The following is a 24,425-nucleotide window of genomic DNA, read 5'->3' as shown; positions in this document are numbered from 1 at the left end:
CCCTATTAAAAAACAGAAATCAAAAGTGAAGATCACATCTCCCCCAAGATATGTTACCAAGATTGAACAGACAAGAGCATAGTAAAGTATAAATGCAATTCATGTACCTGCTAGTTTTGGTATACATATAAAAATCTCCAACTGATGCAAATGAAAAAAGCTTAAAAACTGTCAATCAAGCTTCTCAGGGTTTTATTACAGTATTGGGGTTCTTGTTATAGTGGTTGTCTCGACTCGGGGATGTGGCATGCAACCCACAGCACAGAAGTTCTGTTTATATAGAACTGATTGTGTTCACTTGAATGACTCAAGAGCAAATTCTCATTCAACCAATGATACCCTCCACCTATTTTTCTTTACAAAAAGTTATATAATAAATGATGGCTGTAGTTAAATCAGTAATTTCCAGGTATTGTAGCTGGTATTGTTCAAGAGTTCCAGGGGTATGCATCCTGAAGAACTTTATATGTGAATATTGTAAATTCATTATTTCTTTGGATCATTAGGGGGTAAAAGTTTTTATTTGTACTTTAGTAGACCTAAGGACAAAACTGTGTAGTCATTTTGCTGCATTGTTACAACACAGTTCACTACATGGCTGTGTTACTGCTTTAGAGAAGTAGTCTTTTTGCTCCTGCTGTTAAAGATTTGCAGACCTACATTCTGTGTTGCATTAGACAGGACAAGATCTAATGGTATTAATTAGTGCCTGATGTTCCCTCATGGTGTATGGATAATTAGGATGCTGTTCAGAATGAAGAGTAGAGAAATACGCTCACAGGAGAAATGTTGTGATAAAGGCACTATGCATTCATGAAATCTGATGGAAAATTATCTGAGCAAATAGAGAGAAGTAGCATATTATAGTGAGGAAGGATGCCTTTCACATGTATAATGGTGTTGTTGTCATTTCTGTCTGAGTCCTACCAAGAGTATTTTCTTCCGGGTAAAATCAGTTTGTCTCACGTGCTAAAGTAATTGCAGTAAATGTGAAAGTCACTGAACCATAATTATCTGTTCCTGTTCTGTATTATTAAGACACATATGTCAGCAACTTTCTTTGACTATAAAATATATTTATTTTCCATCATTTCTTTGGTTGTCCAATAATTCCGCTATATTTAGATTTAACAAATGAATATGAAAATTTGCAATATTTTTTTCTACCCCAAACATCATTTCAGGAAGATAAACATTGTTTGAAACTTCCATGTTCACCTGTCATATACATTTCTTGCATACCCTTTTTCTGGAGGTCAAAATGTGACCTTCCTGTCATTGTGGGCCCACTATGCATGAGGATACTACCCGGGATATTGCCGGGGCGGCAGTATGAAAGTGGTATTACTAAGTGGTATTACTAAGTGTTGAGATTTTTATTTTTTTATTACTGGTATGTTATATGGCTGTCCTGTAGTCTGTGTCATAGGTTGTGACCATATTGACCTCTATATGTGAGTTTATAGATTCAAGCCATTCAAACTAAATAATTTCAGAAACTTGTCTGAAAATGTAATTGTTTAATGAAAAATAAAAGCAAAAATGGTTTAGTTAAACAAAGGCTTTCACTTTAGAGTTCAAGAATATAAATTGGCACGTGGACCGTTGAATATATTGTACACATATAAGCTGTAAGGATATTTATAAACACTTGTCATCAGTGGTCAAAGTGGAAATTTAAATGTGGCGGTATGAAAAATGTAATGGGAATATAAGTGAATGGAATTTGAGAGTATTGTCATGAAAGTAGTAGGAGAACTGACGGTATGGCATACCACCGTATACACCCCTACTTCAACGACTGCTTGTCATAGGTAACATTAACCAGAGAATGAAAGAAAACATCTGCTATCATTTAAACCAGCAGACTTTAACATTTGTATATTAAAAAAATGTAAAAAAAAATAACTTTTTATCAATAGATTTTGTATAATCCCCTCTCTTGTCCCTTGAGTGAATAATCTCAATTCCATGATCTATTAAAGAACCAGGATCTGCGTGAAATTGTCTAGAGAGTCCAGGTGATGTCGATTTCCATTTGTTCTTCCACTGATGTTCGTAAACTCTTTCTTTTTAACAGGTCTAATTGTCCTACCAATATTTTGATTATTATTAGGACATGTTAATAAATACAGCACATAACAGTATTTACAGTCAATATCACCCATGGCTCTAAGTTCTCATTTTTTGGAGTAAGATTTAAATGTGCATGTTTTATTAATGCAAAAAGACAAGCTACATGGGTTACGTATTTTCCATGCATTCCTAGTTTTTCAGTTCAATTTTAGATTTTTTTTGCTTTCAAGTAAATTAAATTGGGATTGCTATGAAAGATATGGGATAAAATAAGATCTGATGTTAAAATTTTCCAATGCTTCTTTATAATAAACTCATCCCTTTTATAATCCTGATGGAATTCAGAGGTAAAATTCCTTTTGAAAGGTTATTAGAATTAGATGTCTGATTGTTATACAATCAGTAGTTGTTGCCCATCTGTAGCATCCACCGTTCTCTCTAGTGAATATAAAAAAAAATCTATATAATTGCCCTTATCAACAAATCATTTGATAAGAATATCCACTTAAGTGTTATAATCAGCAGATTTAGTACAAGTCCATTCATGAGTCATTGGTGGCCCTTAGGATGAATGTTTGTTAGCCTTGTATCTTTATGACCACTATTTGTAGAAATGTATGTGATTTCATCCACTGATTTAAAGTGATTGGCAGCATAGTGGCAAAGTTGTTAGAATTTCTGTTGTCACAGGCACTAGGAGTTCTACCCAGAATTCACCAGATGATAATGCTTACCAGAGGGGCGGGGTTTACACAGCCATCCTCTGGGCAGTAGGGTGAATAGTAGGAACGTTATACAACAGCAGGTGGAGAGAGAATGTCAATGGAGTAGATAGGAGTCAGCGACTCGCAGCTATAATGGTAGGAAAGTTAGCGACTTGCAACTATAGTGCAGAGGCAGGTATTAACCAAGAAGAGCAGAGCATAGGTGAAGGAAGGTAACGGGAGAGTCAGTGGTCTGCAGATAGCAAGTTGTACCACTGCTGTGATGAGAAGACTTGTCCAGGTGCAGGTAGGTAGCGGGAGAGTCAGTGGTCTGCGGATAGCAAGTTGTACCACTGCTGTAATGGGAAGACTTGTCCAGGTGCAGGTAGGTAGCGGAGGAGTCAGTGGTCTGCAGATAGCATGATGTACCACTGCTGTGATGGGAAGACTTGTCCAGGTGCAGGTAGGTAGCGGAAGAGTCAGTGGTCTGCGGATAGCAAGTTGTACCACTGCTGTGATGGGAAGACTTGTCCAGGTGCAGGTAGGTAGCAGGGAAGTCAGTGGTCTGCGGATAGCAAGTTGTACCACTGCGAGGAGGTGAGGACTTGTCCAGGTGCGGATAAGTAGAGTAATAGTAATAGTCTATGGCTGTATGTATACAGCTGGAGAGCAGAGAAGCTTGTCCAAACACATATGCAGGGTAACAGCTAATAGTCTATAGCGGGTATGTATACCGCTGCTGAGTAGAGAAACTTGTCCAAGGCAGATATGCAGGATAACAGCTAATAGTCAATAACAAGTATGCATACCGCCGCTGAGTAGGAAGGCTTGTCCCGGTGCAGACACAGAAGGAGAGCTGGGAGGCTGTAGCGGGTATGGGAACCGCCGGTGAGTAGAGCAGGTAATCCAGCAGGAAGCAGAAGACACGAGCAGGAGAGCTAGGAGTCTATAGCAGGTATGGGAACCGCCGATGAGCAGAGCAAGTAATCCAGCAGGAAACAGAAGACACGAGCAGGACACAGGAAACACCTTTAGAGACTCACAGGGAGTGAGAATCAAGATCAGGCAACGATACAAAGGCCACAGGTGCCTTAAATAGGGAGAGGTGATTGATCCACCAATTAAGTTAAAAGCAAGGTCATAAGAGTTTAGGGATCCTGCACATGCGCAGTCCTATCAAGATGGCGGATGGCCGTGGCTCAGGGCAGGCGCCGGCAGGAAGGAGAGGGAACCACGCACAAGAGCAGAGGCACTCATGGTCCGATGAGTGACAGCTGTCTCATAGCACTGGGGACTTAGTTTGATTCCGAACCTGGGCCCTATCTGTGTGACAGTTTTTCGACTAAATGAACGCTAGTATGTGTGTGGATGTGTTTTCGTGTGGCAGGGAATATAGATTGTGTGCTCCACTGGGGTTGGGAGTGATGTGAAAGATTACATTTTCAGTGTAAGTTGCCATGTAATATATTTAGATCTAAAAACAGGTAACTGATTATAAAATAATTCTTGTTAATGTATGATTTGGTAAACCATGTAATGTTTGTTGGAAAATCATGTTATAAATGTTAGAATGTGTGTATACGTGCGGGCCAAAAGTATGTGGACATCCCTCCCCTTTAGCGTGTTTGGCCATTTCGCCACATTCATTCCGAACAGGTGTGTAAAATCAAGCATACCTGTCAGGTTTGCTCACAATTGAATGAGTGAGATCCTGCTGTCTCAACTGGTATTGACTAGACTTCCCTAGAGGCACGGAGTCTAACAGGATAGAAGTTATTCGCCAGGGATTTCCGCAAGGGAATTTGGGCTTCAGCAGCTTCAACCCTGCAGTTCGCTGCCCTCCAGGGAAGTTCCCAGTGAGACAGGTGGAGAACAGATCTAGGCAGCATAAGAAATTCTCAGTTCAGTTGTCAAATGTTGATAATAGGAATTACCACTTATTGTGGAGCATAAATACAAGGTTCAGTGAAGGGAGCAAACTGCAGCTGATGGGTCACGGCTGTATACAAGAGAGTAGGAACCATCAGCAAAGTTCAGTAGTGCAGAAAGAAAACATAATGAGCGTTGGTCCCAGCAAGTAGTAGTAAGTAGTAAGGAGTGGAACATAAATACAAAGTTCAAATGAAGTGTTGAATATGCTACAATGATGGGTCACGGCTCTATACAGGAGAGTAGGAACCATCAATGAAGTTCAGTAGTGCAGACAGAATACATAGTGAACATTGGTCACAGCAAGTACCACTAAGGAGTGGACCATAATACAAAGTTCAGTGAAGTTTACTGAAGATGAACAGATCAGCGGAATCCAGATATGCAGTAACTATGAGCCACAGCTTGCCACAGGAATGTGGAACGAGACAGCAGTAGTCAGCGGTGCAGGAAAGGTAGATACCGGGCGTTGATCATAGCAATTACCATTGGTAAGTAGAACAGATGAGCAGAGATCAGCGGAGTCCAGATATACAGCAACGATGAGCCACAGCTTACCACAGGGATGTGTAACAAGTCAGCAGTAGTCAGCGGTGCAGACAGAGTAGACAGCAGGCGTTGATCATAACAGAAGAGGCATACAAATCAAGCCAGGTGTAGACTTGAAGAACCAGCAATGAATAGGTGAAAGAAGGGACCAAATAAAGGAGGGCTGACCAATGGCAGAACTAACTAAAATACAGGTGAAGTAATCAAAGGTGCAAAGCGTGGCTGACAGTCTGTGCTAAGAAGAGAGATTTAAAGTGATAGTCAGTGTTTTGAGACTCGGGTGGAAGTACCCGGGGAGCGGAGTGTGACAATACCGCCATGCAATCTCCGTAGTCAAACATTAGCAGTGCAATGGGTCATATTGCTGCCTGCCTCATTTTTCTCTCCCGCTGCTCTATGTCTGTTGTCCCCCTCCACCAGTCCCTACATTGGCTCCCCATGGCCTACAGAATTAAATATAAACTCCACACCCTCACCTTCAAATTTCTCAATCAATCCTCCCCCCTGCCACTGATCGCTGCCTCACTACTTTACTGATCACTTTTCCTGACTCCAGCCTCCAGGACGTTGCCCGCGCTGCTCCTCAGCTGTGGAATGATCTCCCACGTTCCATCAAGTTAGCCTCTACTCTGAAAGGCTTCAAGTGTGCCCTTAAGACCCATTTCTTTATTCAAGTCTTTCAGCCTTCCTCCTAACTCCCTTCCCAGCTTTCTCCCCCTTCCTCAGTTGGTACCACCCTATTTGTGTCTCTCACTTTCCTTTAGGATGTAAGCTCTCACAAGCAGTGCCCTCTTTTCTAGTGTTCTTTTTAGAATATTCTATCACTCTCTGTACCTTCTGGACCTGCTTCCCTAGCCCTGTTTTCTTAAGCTTAGGCCTACTTCCTGTTGATTACTACTATCACTCTAACTCACTTCACTGTCTCTCATATAATTTGATCTACAGTACCATGTTACCTGTATTTTTATTCATTCAGTATGTCTGATCTTTGTATTTTTTTCTTCCTGTATCATGTTTTGTGTTATGGATCACTGCTTTCTGTATATGTCATGTACGGCGCTGCAGACCTTTTGTGGCGCCTTATAAAAAATAATAATAATGTTGTAGAGCTTAGGGACATTCATTGTGGCACTCTCATAAGATGCCACCTCTCCAAGAAGTTGGTCAGTCAACAGGATGGAAGGTATTCGCCAGGGATTTCCGCAAGGGAATTTGGGCTTCAGCAGTTTCCACCCTGCAGTTCGCGGCCCTCCAGGGAAGTTCCCAGTGAGACAGGTGGAGAACAGATCTAGGCAGCATAAGAAATTCTCAGTTCAGTTGTCAAATGCAAAAGCAGTCAACTTTCTGCCCTGCTAGAACTGGTCTGGTCAATTGTAAGTGCTGTTGTTGTGAAGTGAAAATATCTAGGATTTTTATCAGCCACAAGCTCACAAAATGGAAGCACCAAATGCTGACTCACGTAAAAATTTCCCTTTGTTGTTTTGCAACATGCACTACCTTGTACCAAACTATGGCAGTAATGTCAGCACAAGAACGGTTCATCTGTAGCTTAATTGAATGGATTTTTATGGCAAAGGAGCCGCACACAAGCCTCAGATCTCCATGCGCATTGCCAAATGTCAACAGAGTGGGTTAAAGAACAACACAGTTGAACTGTGTAGAAGTGAAAATGCATTATCTGGAATGACAAGTCACGCTTCACCATCAGGCAGTATGATGGACGAATCTGGGTTAGGCAGATATCAGGAGAACACATCCTACCGAATGTGTACTGCCAACTGTATGGTTTGGTGGAAGAGGAATTATAGTCTGGTGCAGTTTTTCATATTTTTTGCCTGGGACCTTTAATTCCAGAATGGAAATCTTAATGGTACAACATATAATAATATTATAAAGAATTTTGTGCTTCCAAGTTTGTGGCAAAAGTTTGAAGAAGGCCTTTTTCTATTTTAACATGGCAAACCCTCATGCACAAAGAGAGATCATTCAAAAAATGGTTTCCTGAGTTTGGTGTGGCAGAACTTGACTGGCTTGCACACAGCCCTGACTAACACCTATGGGATGAATTGGAACGCCGATTGCAAGCCGGCCATTATTGTCCAACATCAGTGCCTGACCACCCTATTGCTCTGGTGGCTAAATGGATTCTAATCCCTGCATCCCTGCAGCCATATTCCAAACTGTAATTGAAAGCCTTTCCAGAAGAGTGGAGGCCGTTATAGTAGCAAAGAGAGGACCAAATCCATCTTTATGCTCATGGTTTTGGAATGAGATGTTCAGGTGTCCACATACTTTTGGCCCTGTATATGTGTGTGTGTAGAGGATTACCTCCTCCCTTACACACATGCTGTTGCCTGATGAGTATTGTTTTAAAACTCATAGATGGAAACATCACATCACCTTCCCTATCCTACTGTACTTGTACATTTGCTCTAAACTGGAAGAACTTCATCTTCACTTTTTAGAACAATTTATGTCTATTAATCTGTAAGTGCAATTCATATACTTTTTTTCCATGCAATAAGCTAGCTTGATTGATTGGAGGTCTATTTTTCTCTGTTTGACAACATCTGTTTACTATATACTTTAATATACTACTCACCTATGTGTTTGTGATTTTGCAGGTATTTTAACTTCTATATTGAGATTTCCAGTACAAGTTTCTTTTTGAATTTATTGAAAATGTGGGGCCATTGAGTTTTCCTCCTCCTTTTTTTTTAGGTCCTTTATAGCTTTTATATAAGTTCTATTTTTATAGTATCTCTCTAAACTTTTCAATCTAATACCATTTTGGGCAACATGGATATGAAGAGAGAAAAAATTCAACAGTTTCTTGCAGTTTAATTAGAGATTGTCTCTACCACAGTGTTTAGGTACATGATAACATGTGATACCAAGATACTATATAATTTTTGGAAATCTAAGAATTTTATGTTTTAAAGACCTGAGTGCAGTTTTATGTCTTGAGGACTGGTCCACTTTAAAGTGAGAGTATCTTCCTTTTTTTGGAAATATATGTTCAGCATTAAAGTGCAAAATCAATAAGGTGTCTGCCTTTTTTGTTAAACATATATGTATAAATGCCAAAAAACATGGAAAACTCAAGCAATTTGTTGTATGTGCTCCACTTGACACCTGTTATCTTTGGGTTTGATCACTTGTATTTCAGAGGTGCACACTTCTCTTCAGCGTACCTTTAAAGTTTACTGTATAGACTTCTGCATGCTGTGATAAATGGTTGACAGTATTAACTTCAAGAGATAAATTAAAAGTTAATGAGTCATAGCAAGGGAAGAGGAATTAATCTCATGCACAGAGTCTTTGGAAAACATTGATTGATCTTGTTTGTGTTTTTTTTCAGGTGGTGCTAGTGAGATGGAACGAACCTTTCCAAAAGCTGGCAACCTGCGATGCAGATGGAGGAATATTTGTGTGGATCCAGTATGAAGGCAGATGGTCTGTGGAACTGGTCAATGATCGAGGAGCACAGGTGGGCAGTAAATCTGATATTTCGGCTGTGAATTAATGCACTTGGTATATGGCAATCCTCCATGATGAGTGTCGAACAGATGTATTATAATGTATTAAATGGATAGCATTTATAGATACAAATTCAATAGTGCCATCCAGTCAGAATCAAAACTTTTAACTAATAATTTACAATTTAAAAAGTTCAGTCAAACTTTTTTGTTTGTTTTTAATAAAATCCTGCCTCTCCTGGCTTGTATAAATAGCTGTGAGTACAGCGGAAACAGGTTATGCTAGTTAGGGGAAGGGCTTTATTTATTTATCTATTTATTTTTAATAAAACACATTTATCTGGGGTAGTGCTTTAACCCCTTCACTGGTATGGACGCAAGACCCCCTTAATTGTTAAAGATGAGTCCCGCTCACTGTGACAAAATCTATGGACGATCATGTGTCCATTTTAAGTTTGATATACTATATTGTGGTAAATTTCACTCTCTGTGTATATTGGGTACGTATAACAGAGGCAACACATTGGCATTGGTGTTAACAGAGATAAAAACAATTAGGAAATTTCAGAGAAGATGGCTGCTACACCAATGAGACGTGTGATCAGCGCTTTTATGATCTCTCACAAATGCAAAATAAGCAAAGTTTGGTTGCTGCCCCTTCTGTCATTAAAGTTGCCGGTTCTGCTTTTGTGTTCAATAATAAATAATTGCATTTGACATTGATATGCAGCCCTCTGATTCTCATATTAGGTGTTACCAGAATTCAGTGTTAATTACACCACGTAATAAGTAATTGATTTTCTTTTTCATGGAAGAGCGGAAATAATCCCTTCAATGTAAGGTTAAATTGATGACTTTCTCTAGGAGACATTTTCACAGGTATAAAGTCTTTGATTACATGGCGTCTTATCTACATGAGGTGGCTATTTTCTTCACATAATCCTCTTGTTATATTCAGGTTCAATCTTTTTTTAAAGTAATGTAATGTAATTGTTACATCAATGTAATTGGAGGTCTAGCAGATTTGCAATTTCGTGAGACTTGGTGTGAATTGGAACTAAATTGTTTGGTACGTTATCTAAAAATTGATGTGCACTTGGTCTCTTAAATCATTACCTGTGTTTTCCACAGGTGTTTGGAAATGCTGGATTATTTTACACAAATCCACATTCTTGATGCATCTGGATTAGTGGGTTTGTATTCTATACCTGTTTTTACTTTATTTGGTGGTCCACAAAAGCAAGGGTGTCTATTATATATAGGCTGTAAGTGTAGAAGATACTGAGTTTATCCTGGGCTCCTTCTATGAGCAGCTCTACTAATTTAAAATGGATATACACTTCCCAATGCTGAATGATCAAAAGTAAGAATTAATAAATATTCAAGCGCTAATGGTGTCTACATGCATAGTAATAAATAAAATTACATAATGTTGATGGAAAACTGTTCTTCTTTTCAGTGAGGTCCCCACCTAAAATAATTGTGAATAAAACAATCTTACACTACTGACCATAAAACAAATACATGTAGTGCAAATATATATAATCCAAATGTGCAACAAAAATCCGACTGAAATAAAATACTTATATCATGTGATGAAGATCTGTTCTCTTCTTTTCTGTTGTGATTCATTCAGAATGATTTTTTCATAGTGATAATCATGTGTGAAAAGGAAACATAACCATAGCATGATACTGTATATTAACACAAAATATTCCACTCCAAATGGTGTAATTGTTGTGATGAAAATATTCCAAATATACCTTTGATTTCTTCCCCCTATAGGGAGTGCACTTACAAAAATAATATATTTCTGTGCTTATCAAACATCTCCTTTTTACAATGAATTGTGATTTTCAGCTTCAGACTTCCATTGTGTGTAAACTTGGACAGTAGAATTATTGAGAGCATTGTATCTAAAAATATTCAGCAATCAGATTCCAGTTGTTTCATGGTAAATATCTCACCAATAGGTGATCAGGCATAAAAATGATAACATTTATATCTAGTGTGATATTGTAAAACTTCAGCTTTAATATACACAATAAAAACATAAGAATTGGTAGTATCCCCTATAGGGGGAATAAATCAAAGGAATATTTGAAATATTTTCATCACAACAATTACACCATTTGGAGTGGAATATTTTTTGTCAATATACAGTATCACACTATGTTTATGTTTTTTTTTCACACATAAAATACAATAATATATAGCTTCCAGTACAAATAGGAACTCAAACAGTCACGAGGACATATTATATAAACAAAAAAATCACAAAGATATATTGACATTTCAAAGAAAAGTGTCCATAAATCTCAAGTCTATAGTAGAATGGAAAAATCCCATAGATGGTAACCAGGTTAAACAAATCCCTGTTGTAACGTGATGAGCACCTCACGACACCTCCGTGATAATAATAAAGGTTTGATTCCTACCAGATGATATAGATATTGTAGGCATTCAGGGATATCTTTGCTCCTTCCTTCCGCATCCCACAGGGATAATCAAATAGTTATAAAACCGAAGAGAAAAGACACATCTAGCGTAATATTGTATTACTTCAGCTTTAATAAAAACTTCCAATAGAAACAATCATGTGCATCACATAATAATGTGAACACGTTAACCTGGTTACCATCTATGGGATTTTTCCATTCTACTATAGACTTGAGATTTATGGACACTTTTCTTTCAAATGTCAATATATCTTTGTGAATTTTTTGTTTATATAATATGTCCTCGTGACTTTTTGAGTTCCTATTAGCGCTGGAAGTTATATATTATTGTATTTTATGTATTTTTGTAGGTTATACACCCTACTATTTTAACAATTCGGCTGCTTTTTTGGTGTACAGAGCGCTAGCAGAGGTGGTTTCTTTTGTTGTATGTATCTTTCACACATGTTTATCACTATGAAAAATCATTCTGAATGAATCACAACATAAAAGAAGAGGACAGACCTTCATCACATGATAATTAGTATTTTATTTCAATCAGATTTTTTGCACATTTGGATTATATATATTTGCACTACATGTATTTGTTTTATGGTCAGTAATGTTTAAGATTGTTTTATTCACAATTATTTTAGGTGGGGACTTGGTCTGTCTCACTGAGGAGAAAACCAGTTTTCCATCAACATTTAAGTAATTTTATTTATTACTATTATATAGACTGGTCAAATCAAAGACATATTACGTGTTTTGTCTGTTAAAACCATGCTAGTCTCCTACATTCTGAAACTTTGAGACAGAATCACTATAATGCATGCCAAGCCTACTCTTTTTTTATAAGGAAATTATTTTCTGTATTTCATCTGGCGCTTGGCTCCTGTGAATTATGTTGTGTGATGCAAATAACTTTTTTTTTTTGCATATTATTATCTTATAAATTAGAGCAGTGATGGGCAACCTGATACCTTTCAAGGGCTGCATGTGCAGCTCTCAAACCTTTAAAAGAGCCAAACATGTGTCTTCCCTTCCCCGCATCCAGCTATTAGACTTAAATAAAAGCTTCAACCTCATTATTAAAGCAGTGCTTTTCCTACATGAATATCCCCCATGAGTCTTAAAATAATATCTCTTAATGTCAACAGTCTTAACTCTCCGAATAAGCGTACAATGGCTTTACAATATTTTAAAAGGAAGAACCCAGACTTGATTTTCTTGCAAGAGACGCACCTTAAGGACCCCCATCCCTCATTGGCCTCTAAATCCTATCCACATGCTTTTTACTCTTCTACAAACGCAAAACGTAGAGGCACAGCAATTTTGATACATAGTAGAGTTCCGTTGACTATTGAATCGCAAATATCTGACCCTCTCGGTAGATATGTCATTTTTAAAGGTACCTTGAATCAGAATCCCATAACTTTAGCCTCAGTATATACCCCAAATGTGCAACAGGGAGCTTTTTACACAGATTTCTTTCAGCAACTATCCTCTCATGCGGGTGGTATGACTGTAGTGGGAGGGGACTTTAATACTATCCTATACCCAACACTAGATAAATCCGCTCAAACTCATATCTCTCCAGGACGCTCTAAAGAGTCTAGCAGGCTGAGAGACCAATTGAAGCTATTCAATTTGTATGATGCCCTGAGAGTTCTATACCCTTCTTCCAGAGAATACACTCACTATTCGGCCCCTCATGATCTGTATTCAAGAATAGATTATTTTTTTGTAGATCATCAGACAACCCAGAAATTTGGAGATGTCCGGGTCTTCCCGGTGTCCTGGTCTGACCATGAGGCAATTGAGCTGTCTTTGCACTTACCTCGGCTCTCACAATCACGTCCTAGATGGCGGCTAGATGAGTCATTACTTCTTAAGAAAGAGCATATCACTCAGATATCTCAGGCTATTACTGATTATGTTTCACAAAATGCGTCCCCTGAGATATCACAGTCTATACTATGGGAAGCCCATAAGGCCACCATATGCGGTATCTTTATCAGATTGGCAGCGCAGCAAAGACAGAAAGAAAAAGAGCGCCTACGCGAACTCGAGCAACACATACAGCAAGTTACATCAAATAAATCCTAAAAAGAAGCTATACTCAAAACCCCTCTCTCTCAAGTGACAGCTTAATCAAATACGATCAAAATAGGCAGCTAAGACGCTTTTATGGGTACAGCAAAAGTATTATGAAAAAGGCGACAAAGCTGATACTATCCTGGCACGCAAACTACGTGCCCGCCACACGCGCAACAGAATAATGACATTAGAAGATTCTACGGGCTCTTCTCTGTATGATCCCCAAAAGATTGCGCAACGGTTTAGGGATTATTACGCTTCTTTATACAATTTGAGACCAACAATAGAAGATCCAGTCCAGCTTAAAGCAAATATTAAGAGCTACCTCCGCTCCTGTCTCTTACCCAAACTCAGTAGAAGTCAATTGTCAACCCTTAATGCAGAGCTTACCTCAGAAGAAATTACAGAGGCCATTAAAGCATTGAAACGTCAATCAGCCCCAAGTCCGGATGTATTTTCCTCCTTATATTACAAAAAATTTGTTCGCCACCTAGTCCCCATGCTCTCAGGGTTATTTAGCTCAGTACTTGAAGGGGGCAAATTTGATGGAGCTACCACCGGAGCAGGGATCGTCGTAATACCTAAACCGGACAGAGACCCGACGGAAGTGAGTAACTATAGACCCATTTCCCTGCTTAACGTTGATCTAAAACTTTTTGCTAAGATACTAGCAGATAGACTAGGGGCTGTTCTCCCTTCACTGATCCACCCGGATGAAGTCGGATTTGTTCCAGGAAGGCAAGCTTCAGATAACACAAGAAGAATAATAGACTTAATCAATATTGCTAATAGTGCATCTCTCCCTGCATTGGTGGTCGCTCTAGATGCTGAGAAAGCTTTTGATAGAGTGGCTTGGCCATTTATTCAGCAGACTTTAGGAAGACTTTGTGGATCCAAGGTTCCTTTTGTAAGGGGATCTCGGCGCTGTATCATAACCCAACAGCTACAGTATTGGCGAACGGTCTCACATAAGTAATGGCACTCACCAGGGCTGCCCTCTATCACCCTTACTCTTTGCCCTATGGAACCCTTAGCAGCTAGAATTAGAAACAATACGGAAATTACGGGTATTCCTACAAGTTCTAGGGATAATAAGATAGCCCTATATGCTGTTGATGTTATACTTACATTAACTAGCCCGCACTCTTCATGGCCTAACCTTTTTGAAGAAATATCGCTCTATAGCTCCCTATCGAACTACAAAATTAATGCGGACAAGTCTGAAATTTTAGATCTTAATAACCCTCAACACATAACCCAACCACTTAAGACCACTTATAACTTTCGGTGGCAACACAATAAGATCAAATATTTGGGAATATACATAACTAAGAATTACTCCTCTGTACACGGCCAATTTCCCTAGATTAATCAATGCAATTCAGAGTGACCTAACACAATGGAATAGATTTCATATTTCCTGGATTGGCAGGATGGCTTCAATTAAAATGAATGTATTACCCAGATTACTTTGCCTGTGGCAAACACTCCCAATTCAGGTTCCCTTACATGTCCTCCAGCATCTTCAGCAAATGGTATCTAAATTTGTATGGGCAGGGCGTAAGCCTAGAGTGCGAATGCGTATACTCTCCAAACATCAAACCTCTGGAGGTCTGGGCCTCCCAAACATAATAAAGTATTATAGAGCTACGCACATGGCGCAATGTATCTTATGGCATTCACGCCCTCATTATAGAGTGTGGACGCAGATTAAGGCAGATATATTACAATTATATTCTCCATACTCCCTTCTCTGGGTGCCATCCCAGCATAGGACTAGATGTTTAGCCCAGCTTCCGTCTGCTCATTTCTCAGTCTCAATTTGGGATCAGGCGACCTATAAATTGCAATCTGATTACCCATTGCTTGTCCCTTTGTCACTTGTCACTTTGGAACAATAAAAACTTTGAACCAGGGGTAGATCATAAAATGTTTCATTACTGGTCCGCACATAACTTGCTCTTTATCTGGGATCTGGTCCCAGCTGGGGTTTTCCCCACGTTTTCAGACTTACAGAGAAGATTTCATTTACCCCAAAAAATCTTCTATCAGTATCTTTAACTTAGGCACCTATATAGATCCTTAAAAGCACCTCTCCCCTCGGACCGATATTTTGCTCTAGAATCTTTGTCGCTGTTCCCCAACAACTAGAGGCTTAATATCCACCTTGTATCAATTGATTAACAACTTTGGCCAGCCTGAAAAATACCCTCATGAACTTGCCTGGGAGAGGAACACCGGGGAGACCTTGACTACCAAAGAATGGTCAAAGCTTATATAGCTAAGTCATCCATATCAGTTAGGATAAAAGAAAACTCTTACAAGATTTTCTACAGGTGGTATTTAGTCCCCTCTCGTCTCCACACTATCTTCGCGGTGTCTAGCGACCGATGTTGGAGAGGATGCGGGGTACCCTGTTGCCCGTTTGGTGGTGTTGCCCTAAATTACGACCCTATTGGCAACAAATTTATAATCTCATTAAGGATATTACACAGGTTGAAATGCCCAAGTCCCCCCTATACTCGCTTCTCCCTAGACGGCTTCTGGGCACTAGTCGCTCCACGCAAAAACTTATCAATCATATATTAAACGCATCTAAATGTTTAATTGCCGCCCTATGGAAAAATACCTCTCCCCCCTCGCTCTCAGCCACTATAAATATAATATGGTCAATCTATAGGATGGAAAACATCACAGCTTTTCTCAAAGACAAACCAGAGAACTTCCAAAAAACATGGTCTTCCTGGACGAACTACTATGATGTTGAGCCCCCCTTGACAACCGTTTGATTAGTTTCTGTCGTCTTTGATATATATCCCCGCTGGGTTTAAGAAGGATTATTACGCATATAAGTTGTGGAGAAACCTAACTTAATTTGCCCTTCATATAACCAAAAGGGTTAACACTACTCTCCCCCGTAATCTAATGCATAAAACAATGAGTAGAACATTCTCCTTCACCCCTTCCCACCCCTAAAACCTCTCTCTCCCCCATTGTTTTTCTCCCCCTCCCTCTAAAAAATATAAACAAACAACATTTTTCCTTCTTAGGTATAACATACCTGATCACAAATAGTTACTCCGGGCCTTTTTTTATGCTGAAGAGCAAACATTTTGGAGTTTCATATGTATACATCATGTTTATACGTTCTCTTGGTTTGTGTCAAATTTGCTGTTTGTTTTGAGAAAACCCTAATAAAATTACTTTAAGAAAAAAAAAAGAGCCAAACCTTACACTTAAACTTATGATAAGAGCTGTTGCTGCAGGTTAAGCTCACCCGGTCATAAAGCAAAGAATGAGAGCTGGGGCCGTTGGGGCACAAAACAGACAAAAGAATCGACAAGGCATAAACAAGATTGGGCCAGGAGCTGGGGGGGGGGGGGGGTAGGACATTGTTATTCACTTTCCTGCTTCATTATGGTTGAAAGCAAATTTTAAATATATGTGATGCTCTGTATCACTAAGTCTTAACTATTTTGCAAGTATGTGCAACAGTGTAAAACTAAAAATGCCAGATCTAACTGCTACATCCTGGAGGGTGCAGTTATTCCAGTTGGGTGATGATCCTACGCATCAGCAAAGAGGAAGTTTTTGAAACAAGGGATAAACACCCTCTAGTCAACTACAAATTTAGAATGCATTTACTTCTTTTTTTATTGCAACTCTGTAACAATACTATGGTATAGGGGATCTCTCTCTCTGGTGGTCCATATGTGACAGTGCTAACAGTGACTACAGAACTCCACTGAACCACATCAGGCTCACCTACAGGACCCTCCGTACTGAGATACCAGTTAAATTACATACAGTTATATTTGAGCAGGGGGTGACTCACAGCTCTTTCTGGTACAATAATGCATTTAAACAGCTCAACACAGGAATATTCAAACAGTCTCAGACGTGCTTAACCTTTATTGTCTGTGCCTGGTACCCCCACCTATCTATCACATGAAGGAAAATCTTGTTAACACTTGATGAAAAACAACAGTAGGCATGTTCTTTTGCACTCTGAATAACAAGGTACCTTATGGTTATCCTTCAATAACTATAATTTGCAAATAATAGCTGTATAAATTTGGAAATATTAACTTTTGTGTGCAGTGTTACCTTTTTAAATATATTTCTTAGCATATAATTTAAATGGCGCCCAGGGCTGCCAAGAGGAATTCAGGGCCCCGGTACAACAACTTCATGGGGCCCCCTCATAGACAAGAATGTAAAAAAAATTTACTACTGGGTGTGTTCATACAATTGGGGGCGTGACTATACATCATTGGGCGTGGCCAGGCCACCCTCCTACAGAAATGAACACTGTAATGTTGTGTACACCATTGAACGTTCACCAAAAATTGGGATTGGCCCACTAGAATGACAACATTTCACAGACTCTCCTGCTCTCTCCTACCTGTTCTTCTCACTTTCACCACCTGTGGCTGCAGGTTTCTTTAATTGCGGCGTCTCTGGATCCTGGAATGTTGGGGGCCCTATTTGGAAAAAAAATGGGTACGTTTCGAAAATTACAGTCAGCCCCAGCGTTAAATCAATACCACCCACAATTAATAATTAGGCCTTCTTCCAGCCCCAACATTAAAATAATAGTATTCACATTTAATAATTAAACCTATTTCCCTCCCTACAAACAGCCCCAGCAACAAATTAATAGTATTTACATTTCACAAATATACCTATTTCCCACAACCATCACTGCCATTAAATAATTCATAGGCACATTTAATAAAGAGACTACATTCTCCCCAAAAGCACCCCCACATTCAGTAGCCCCCGAACTACCCCATATTAAATTAAAAGTCCCCACTATTGTGCCTCTTCCCCCCCTTTTTCCTTATATTGTGTCTCTCTCCCCCCTTTTTCCTCATGCTGTGTCTCTCTCTCCCCCTTCTCTCCCCTTTCTCCTCATGCTGTGCCTCTCTCCCCCCTTTCTCTTCATGCTGTGCCTCTCCCCCTTTTTCTTCATGCTGTGCCTCTCCCCCCTTTTTCTTCATGCTGTGCCTCTCTCCCCCCTTTTTCTTCATACTGTGCCTCTCTTACCCCCTTTTTCCTCATACTGTGCCTCTCTCCCCAATTTTTCCTCATATACCTCATACTGTGCCTCTCTTCCTCTCTTTTTCCTCATACTATGCCTCTTGCCCACCTTTTTCCTCATACTGTGCCTCTCCCCCCCTTTTCTTCATACTGTGCCTCTCTACCCCCTTTTTCCTCATGCTGTGCCTCTCTCCCCCCTTTTTTCTCATGCTGTGTCTCTCTCTCTCCCTTCTCTCCCCTTTCTCCTCATGCTGTGCCTCTCTCCCCCCTTTCTCTTCATGCTGTGCCTCTCCCCCCTTTTTCTTCATGCTGTGCCTCTCTCCCCCTTTTTCTTCATGCTGTGCCTCTCTCCCCCCTTTTTCTTCATGCTGTGCCTCTCTCCCCCTTTTTCTTCATGCTGTGCCTCTCTCCCCCCTTTTTCTTCATGCTGTGCCTCTCTCCCCCTTTTTCTTCACACTGTGCCTCTCTCCCCCCTTTTTCCTCATACTGTGCCTCTCTCCCCAATTTTTACTCATATTCCTCATACTGTGCCTCTCTTCCTCTCTTCTTCCTCATACTATGCCTCTCGCCCACCTTTTTCCTCATACTGTGCCTCTCCCCTGCTTTTTCCTCATGCTGTGCCTCTCTCCCCCCTTTTTCCTCATGCTGTGCCTCTCTCCATGTGCTTTTCTGCTGTCCTCCCTTTTTTTACTTACCTTTGTATTAGCTTCTTTCTTTTCTTCTCTTCTCTTCTCTCTTCTTTCTTGGTCCTCTCTGCGCTGCTCCTCCCTGAATGTTGGGCGTGACGTCATGCCTGACATTCAGTGTAAACTACTGCTCCACCCGCCAACTAAGGGGGCATCATTTTGGCCCTGCCCCTAAACAATTGTCACAATTTTGGGCAATTACAGCAGGGGGTGGGGCTTAGATTATGCCATATTTGCGTTACTAAGCCCTGCCCCCACCACTTATCTATTGGGGGGGGGGCGAGAACCGGGAGGTTGCCCTGCTCTCTAGGAGGTCTCCCAGAAATGCGGGAGTCTCCCGGACATTCCGGGAGAGTAGGCAACTATGCGTTAAAGAAAAGCAGCTGATGAATCTCTAGAGACTGAAGTGTCTTTTACATTTCTGTCTCCATTACTGAAGTCATGTTGTCTTACCTGTTAGTCTTTGATTAAATCTTGGTCTCCATGAAAATGGCCTCCTCCATAGGCATCAATACATGGACATAGGACATAATTTTGAACTGTGTCATCATGCCACAGACGGCGAAGCCAGCCCACGTCTTGTACTGGCTCAGCATCAGGGAGAATCCCAGACTCTTCAGGGAGGAAGGAAGATCACCCCTATTTTAGGGAGTCTCCCTGACAGTCAGGGAGAGTTGGCAAGCATGAGATAAATATTAATAAAAAAAACCCAGTATAAATAATTGCACTTGCATGTCTGTGTAGTTCCGCAGTGGAACGCATGTGCGTTCTGGCACAGACAGTCTTACAGACATTCAGGGAGAGAGGGGGGCAGCCTGGCTCCAGGCAATACCACGCCCCCTGAAAAATACATGATTGCACACACAGAGGTAATGTTTTACACTCAGCTACCTCACCATAATATAAATACACATGCAAAGATATATACCCACGGTCCCATTGCCTTATCCCCAGAGATATTAATGTCTCCTCCCAACTCACAAGAGTTTGGTGCTTGCCTAAAGTTCCGCAGTGGAACGCGTGTGCGTTCCACAGACAGGAAGTTTCCTGTCTGTGGAACGTTCCACTGCGGAACTTACAGCAAGCACCAAACTCTTGTATGTTGATTTTTTTTCTCACCAAACTCTATCTAGTCAGTTAATATTTATTTGCCCAAAGTGTCTGCAAAAAAAAATACAAAAACAAAAAGAATATAGCAGTGCAGTCCTATTCAAAAGTTTATATAAATCACTTATAAGAAGATGAACAGGGAGAGATAAATGTGTATTTCTGTGTCATAGAGCGTTACCAAAACCATGATAAGTGAGGAGCAAAGTAGATAACCATGACCATGAATTCATCCTGATAATGGAGCCATCATAATAAAATAATATTACAATGACAAGGAAGATCTTATTAGACACTGGCTGAGGGCTACAGTAAATGGAGTTCAACAACGAATATTGACTGGTCTGGAATGTAGTAAACTATGTACAAAGCTATGTTATGAAAGATCACAAGTGCTCTTTCCATCCAATTGTAAAGATTCCTGATGGAACATTTCACACTAGCTCAGGAATAACTGCAAAGTTTGGGTTTCACCCTCGTTACAAAATACAAAAATACAAGAATTTTTTAAGTGTACATTACCTATAAAACCAGACTTTGAAAAGATTTGTTGTATTCTTTTTGGGGGGAGGGGGTATTTTTGTAAACTGACAGATATCATCATCATCATCACCATTTATTTATATAGCGCCACTAATTCCGTAGTGCTGTACAGAGAACTCACTCACTTCAGTCCCTGCCCCATTGGGGCTTACAGTCTAAATTCCCTAACATACACAGACAGACTAGGGTTAATTTGTTAGCAACCAATTGACCTACCAGTATGGTTTTTGGAGTGTGGGAGGAAACCGGAGCACCTGGAGGAAACCCACGCAAACACGGGGAGAACATACAAACTCCACTCATATAAGGCCATGGTTGGGAATTGAACTCATGACCCCAGTACTGTAAGGCAGAAGTGCTAACCAATGCGCCACCGTGCCGCCCAGATATTCAACCCTGCATCATCCTGCATGGACCGTGCGTCAGAGCAGTTAGCGGCGAGGGGTGCTGATGAGAAGCCGAGATGCCCTTACTAATTGCAATGCACACATCCCGACAGGGGGGTCACTGTTATCTAGAGCAGCATAACTGCTGGGTGCCGCTGCTTCTAATGAATGTGCTTCCACTGTAGTGGAAGCCTGGGGTCTCAGCTGAATGTATAAAAGTAAAGTAAATAAAAAAAAAAAAAGAAGATGAGCATAATAAAGTGCATAAAATACTAGATGTTTTTTTTTATCCTGTTAGAAATAGATCCCAATACTTCTAATCCTGGACCAAAACAAAAACGCAGGTCATACGAAGCTGGTTTCAAACTTAAGGTTGTGTCGAGCAGAAGAGAGCCATAACAGTATTGCAAGTAGGGAATTTTGTGTTGACGAAAAACAAGTGAGGGAGTGGCGGAAAATGAAAGCTGACTTGGAAAAGATTCCAAAGGCAAAAAAAGCTTGATGTGGTTTAACGACTTCACATGAAGCTCTAGAGACTGAATTGCATAAATGGGTTATAGAGTGTCGTCAAAATGGTTACTGCGTGACACGTATGGGAATTCGCTTATGTGCCCTTCAATTGGCTAAAGATGACAAATTAAAAGCACAAGGCATTGAAAATGTTGAGTCAGCAGGATGGTGTACCCGCTTTATGAATAGGTTTGCCTTATGTTTGCGGCAAAGAACAAAGATTTCACAGAAGTTGCCAAAAGACCTTGAAGAGAAAGTGATGTCATTCCATTCATTCATTATAAAACAAAGAAGGATCCATAACTTTGACCTGGGAGATATTGGGAATATGGATGAAACACCTATGACCTTTGATCTTCCTAGCAACAGAACTGTGGCAAGTTTAAGAGAAAAAACTATTTTACTCAGAACCACAGGAAATGAAAAAAAAACATTTCACAGTCGTTCTGTCATGTTTGGCTAATGGAACTAAGCTGCGGCTTGTCATTATTTTTAAAAGAAAGACCTTGCCTAAAAAGGTCAAATTCCCACCACGAATTACAGTGCGTGCACATATTAAAGGCTGGATGATGAAGACAGAACAAAAAAATGTCTGGAAGAAATATGGAACGGACGTCCAGGAACAGCCTTAAAGAAAAAAACATCGTTACTAGTTTGGGATATGTTCAGAGCCCACACATCTGATGACATAAAAAAATTGGCAAAGTCTTCTCAAGTTACTTTGGCCGTGATTCCAGGTGGGCTTACATCTGCATTGCAGCCCCTAGATGTGTGTTTAAACAAACCTTTCAAATGCCATGTGCTAAATATGTGGCATGAATGGATGTCATCTGGTCAAGCCCAACTGGCAAAAGTTGGAAATCTGAGGAAGCCCGACATAGAATTGATAGCAAAGTGGGTTTGTGATGGGAAGAGATTCCAGAGGACATGGTGCAACGCGCCTTCAAGAAATGTGGCATTAGTAATGCTATGGATGGCAGTAAATACAGCGCTTTGTATGAGAACGACAGCAGTGATGGTGATGACTAGGAACTCTGTGATGACGACAATGTCTATGCTGATAGCCTCACACCAGATAAAGTTGAAGCTCTGTTTGGACATACAGATGATGAGAAGGAATCCAGTTTTGAAGGATTTTAACTATTGTGTTTTAGCTTGGTTGCTGATTGAGCTTAGGTTTTTATACTTTTAAAGTTATTGTTAATACCATATTGTTTTTGTTGACCCTCTTTTCCACTTACAGAGCTAGTTTACTGTTTTTCTTTGAAATATTCAAAAACATTTAATCTACTGATGCCTCAATTAATGTAATTTTATTGGTATCTATTTTTATTTTTGAAATTTAGCAGTAGCTGCTGCATTTCCCACCCTAGGCGTATACTCGAGTCAATAAGTTTTCCCAGTTTTTTGTGGTAAAATTAGGTGCCTCGGCTTATATTCGGGTCGACTTCTACTCGAGTATATACGGTATATTTGCAAGAGGGAATTGCTTTGTCTTTTCTAATCTATAATATAAATGTCTAGTGGCGTGTGTTAGTCTGTCTGTGTGTGTGTGTGGAAAAAAAAAACCAAGCTGCAGCGCCACCTGCTGGGCAGAGTTATACACTGACCTATATATTTCTTGAAGGAGAAGTGACAGTTGGGAGTGGTTGGTGGTTGCCGGGGGTGACAGTGGGGAGTTTTTAACACCTTAAGTAGCTTGATTTGACTAGAATGCATGAGTATCATGCACGGGTTAACTGACCTACTAAATTCTTAGTGTGTGTGGAAAAAAACCCTCAAAAAGGGCTGAAATTTGGTATACTGACATTATTGACGAGTTGAGGGGTCAAACTCATTTTCGTGAGGTAATTTTACCTCATGAACACACATGTGTACAGTGGCGGATCCAGGGGGGTGCGATCGGGGCAATCGCCCCCCCCTAGCAGGGGTTTGCTGCCGACGGCTGCACATTATGTGCAGGTCCGTTTGGCAGTGACAGTGTGCTGCCTGGCTGCTCTGATTGTGTTGTAAACACAATCAGAGCAGCCGGGCAGCACACTGTCCCTGCCTGTCACTGCCAAGCGGACCTGCACATACCGTGCAGCCCCCGGAACCCTCAGAAGTCGGAAAGGGGGCGGGGCCTAAATCACCCCGCCCTAACATCCCCCCGGGGAACAAACATTTTCTTGATCCGCCCCTGCATGTGTAGCGGCGTGTGTTAGTGTCTGTGAAAAAAACTATTTTCTCAGAAAGGGCTCATCCGAATGACCTGAAATTTGGTATACTGACATTATTTGACAAAAAAAATGCATGAGTATCATGCACGGGTTAACTTGTATGTGTATGTATATATATATATATATATATATATATATATATATATATATATATAGTAACAAAAGTAGGCATTTAGCTGGCAATATGCAGAGAAAGCAGGGAAGTAGAGTAAAACATTGGGACAGTTCTGTACCTAGGTGGAGATTAAACCAGGTAAAAACATATGTGTAGTTTAAAATTGGTTTACTTACATGATTTAAAAGCTGCTTCCTCTCAGCAAACAGACAGGGTGGGTCTGATAGTCTAAACAGAGCCAGGGATGGGCGTTTCCTTTTAAAGAGAAGGTGCCTGTCCATCAAGCTAGGCCTGTGGGAGGAGTGTCAGGTATAAAACCCTGCTTGTTTCATTGTTCAGAGAGATCAACGCTGGGCTAGCTGGCTGATCTGGACAGAGAGCTGGACTATGTATAGTAAGCGTTGAGGGTCTCCATAATTGCTGTGCAAGTATACAGTGTCAAAACATTATTACCATCCTGGCAATAAAGAACCATTAAAAGGAAGAAGTTGTACGCGTGTGCTTCTGCAGTAGCGGGCTCTTGCCACAATATATATATATA

At 40.3% G+C, this 24,425-nt stretch overlaps 1 protein-coding gene across 7 annotated transcripts in view; it reads left to right on the top strand.

The window, feature by feature from the left end:
- Nucleotides 1-24,425, top strand: part of TULP4 (TUB like protein 4) — a 248,047-nt gene that overhangs the window by 114,650 nt on the left and 108,972 nt on the right. For all 7 annotated transcript variants that reach the window (XM_075203474.1, XM_075203477.1, XM_075203476.1 and 4 more), the window contains one exon: nucleotides 8,620-8,748. In XM_075203474.1, coding sequence (XP_075059575.1) covers nucleotides 8,620-8,748 — 129 coding nt within the window. The remainder of the gene's footprint in view (nucleotides 1-8,619; nucleotides 8,749-24,425) is intronic.

Source organism: Mixophyes fleayi, chromosome 3 (assembly GCF_038048845.1).
Source record: "Mixophyes fleayi isolate aMixFle1 chromosome 3, aMixFle1.hap1, whole genome shotgun sequence".
Classification (NCBI taxonomy): domain Eukaryota; kingdom Metazoa; phylum Chordata; class Amphibia; order Anura; family Limnodynastidae; genus Mixophyes; species Mixophyes fleayi.
The sequence above is the reverse complement of the archived record's forward strand: the minus strand, read 5'-3'. Positions and strand labels throughout refer to the sequence as shown.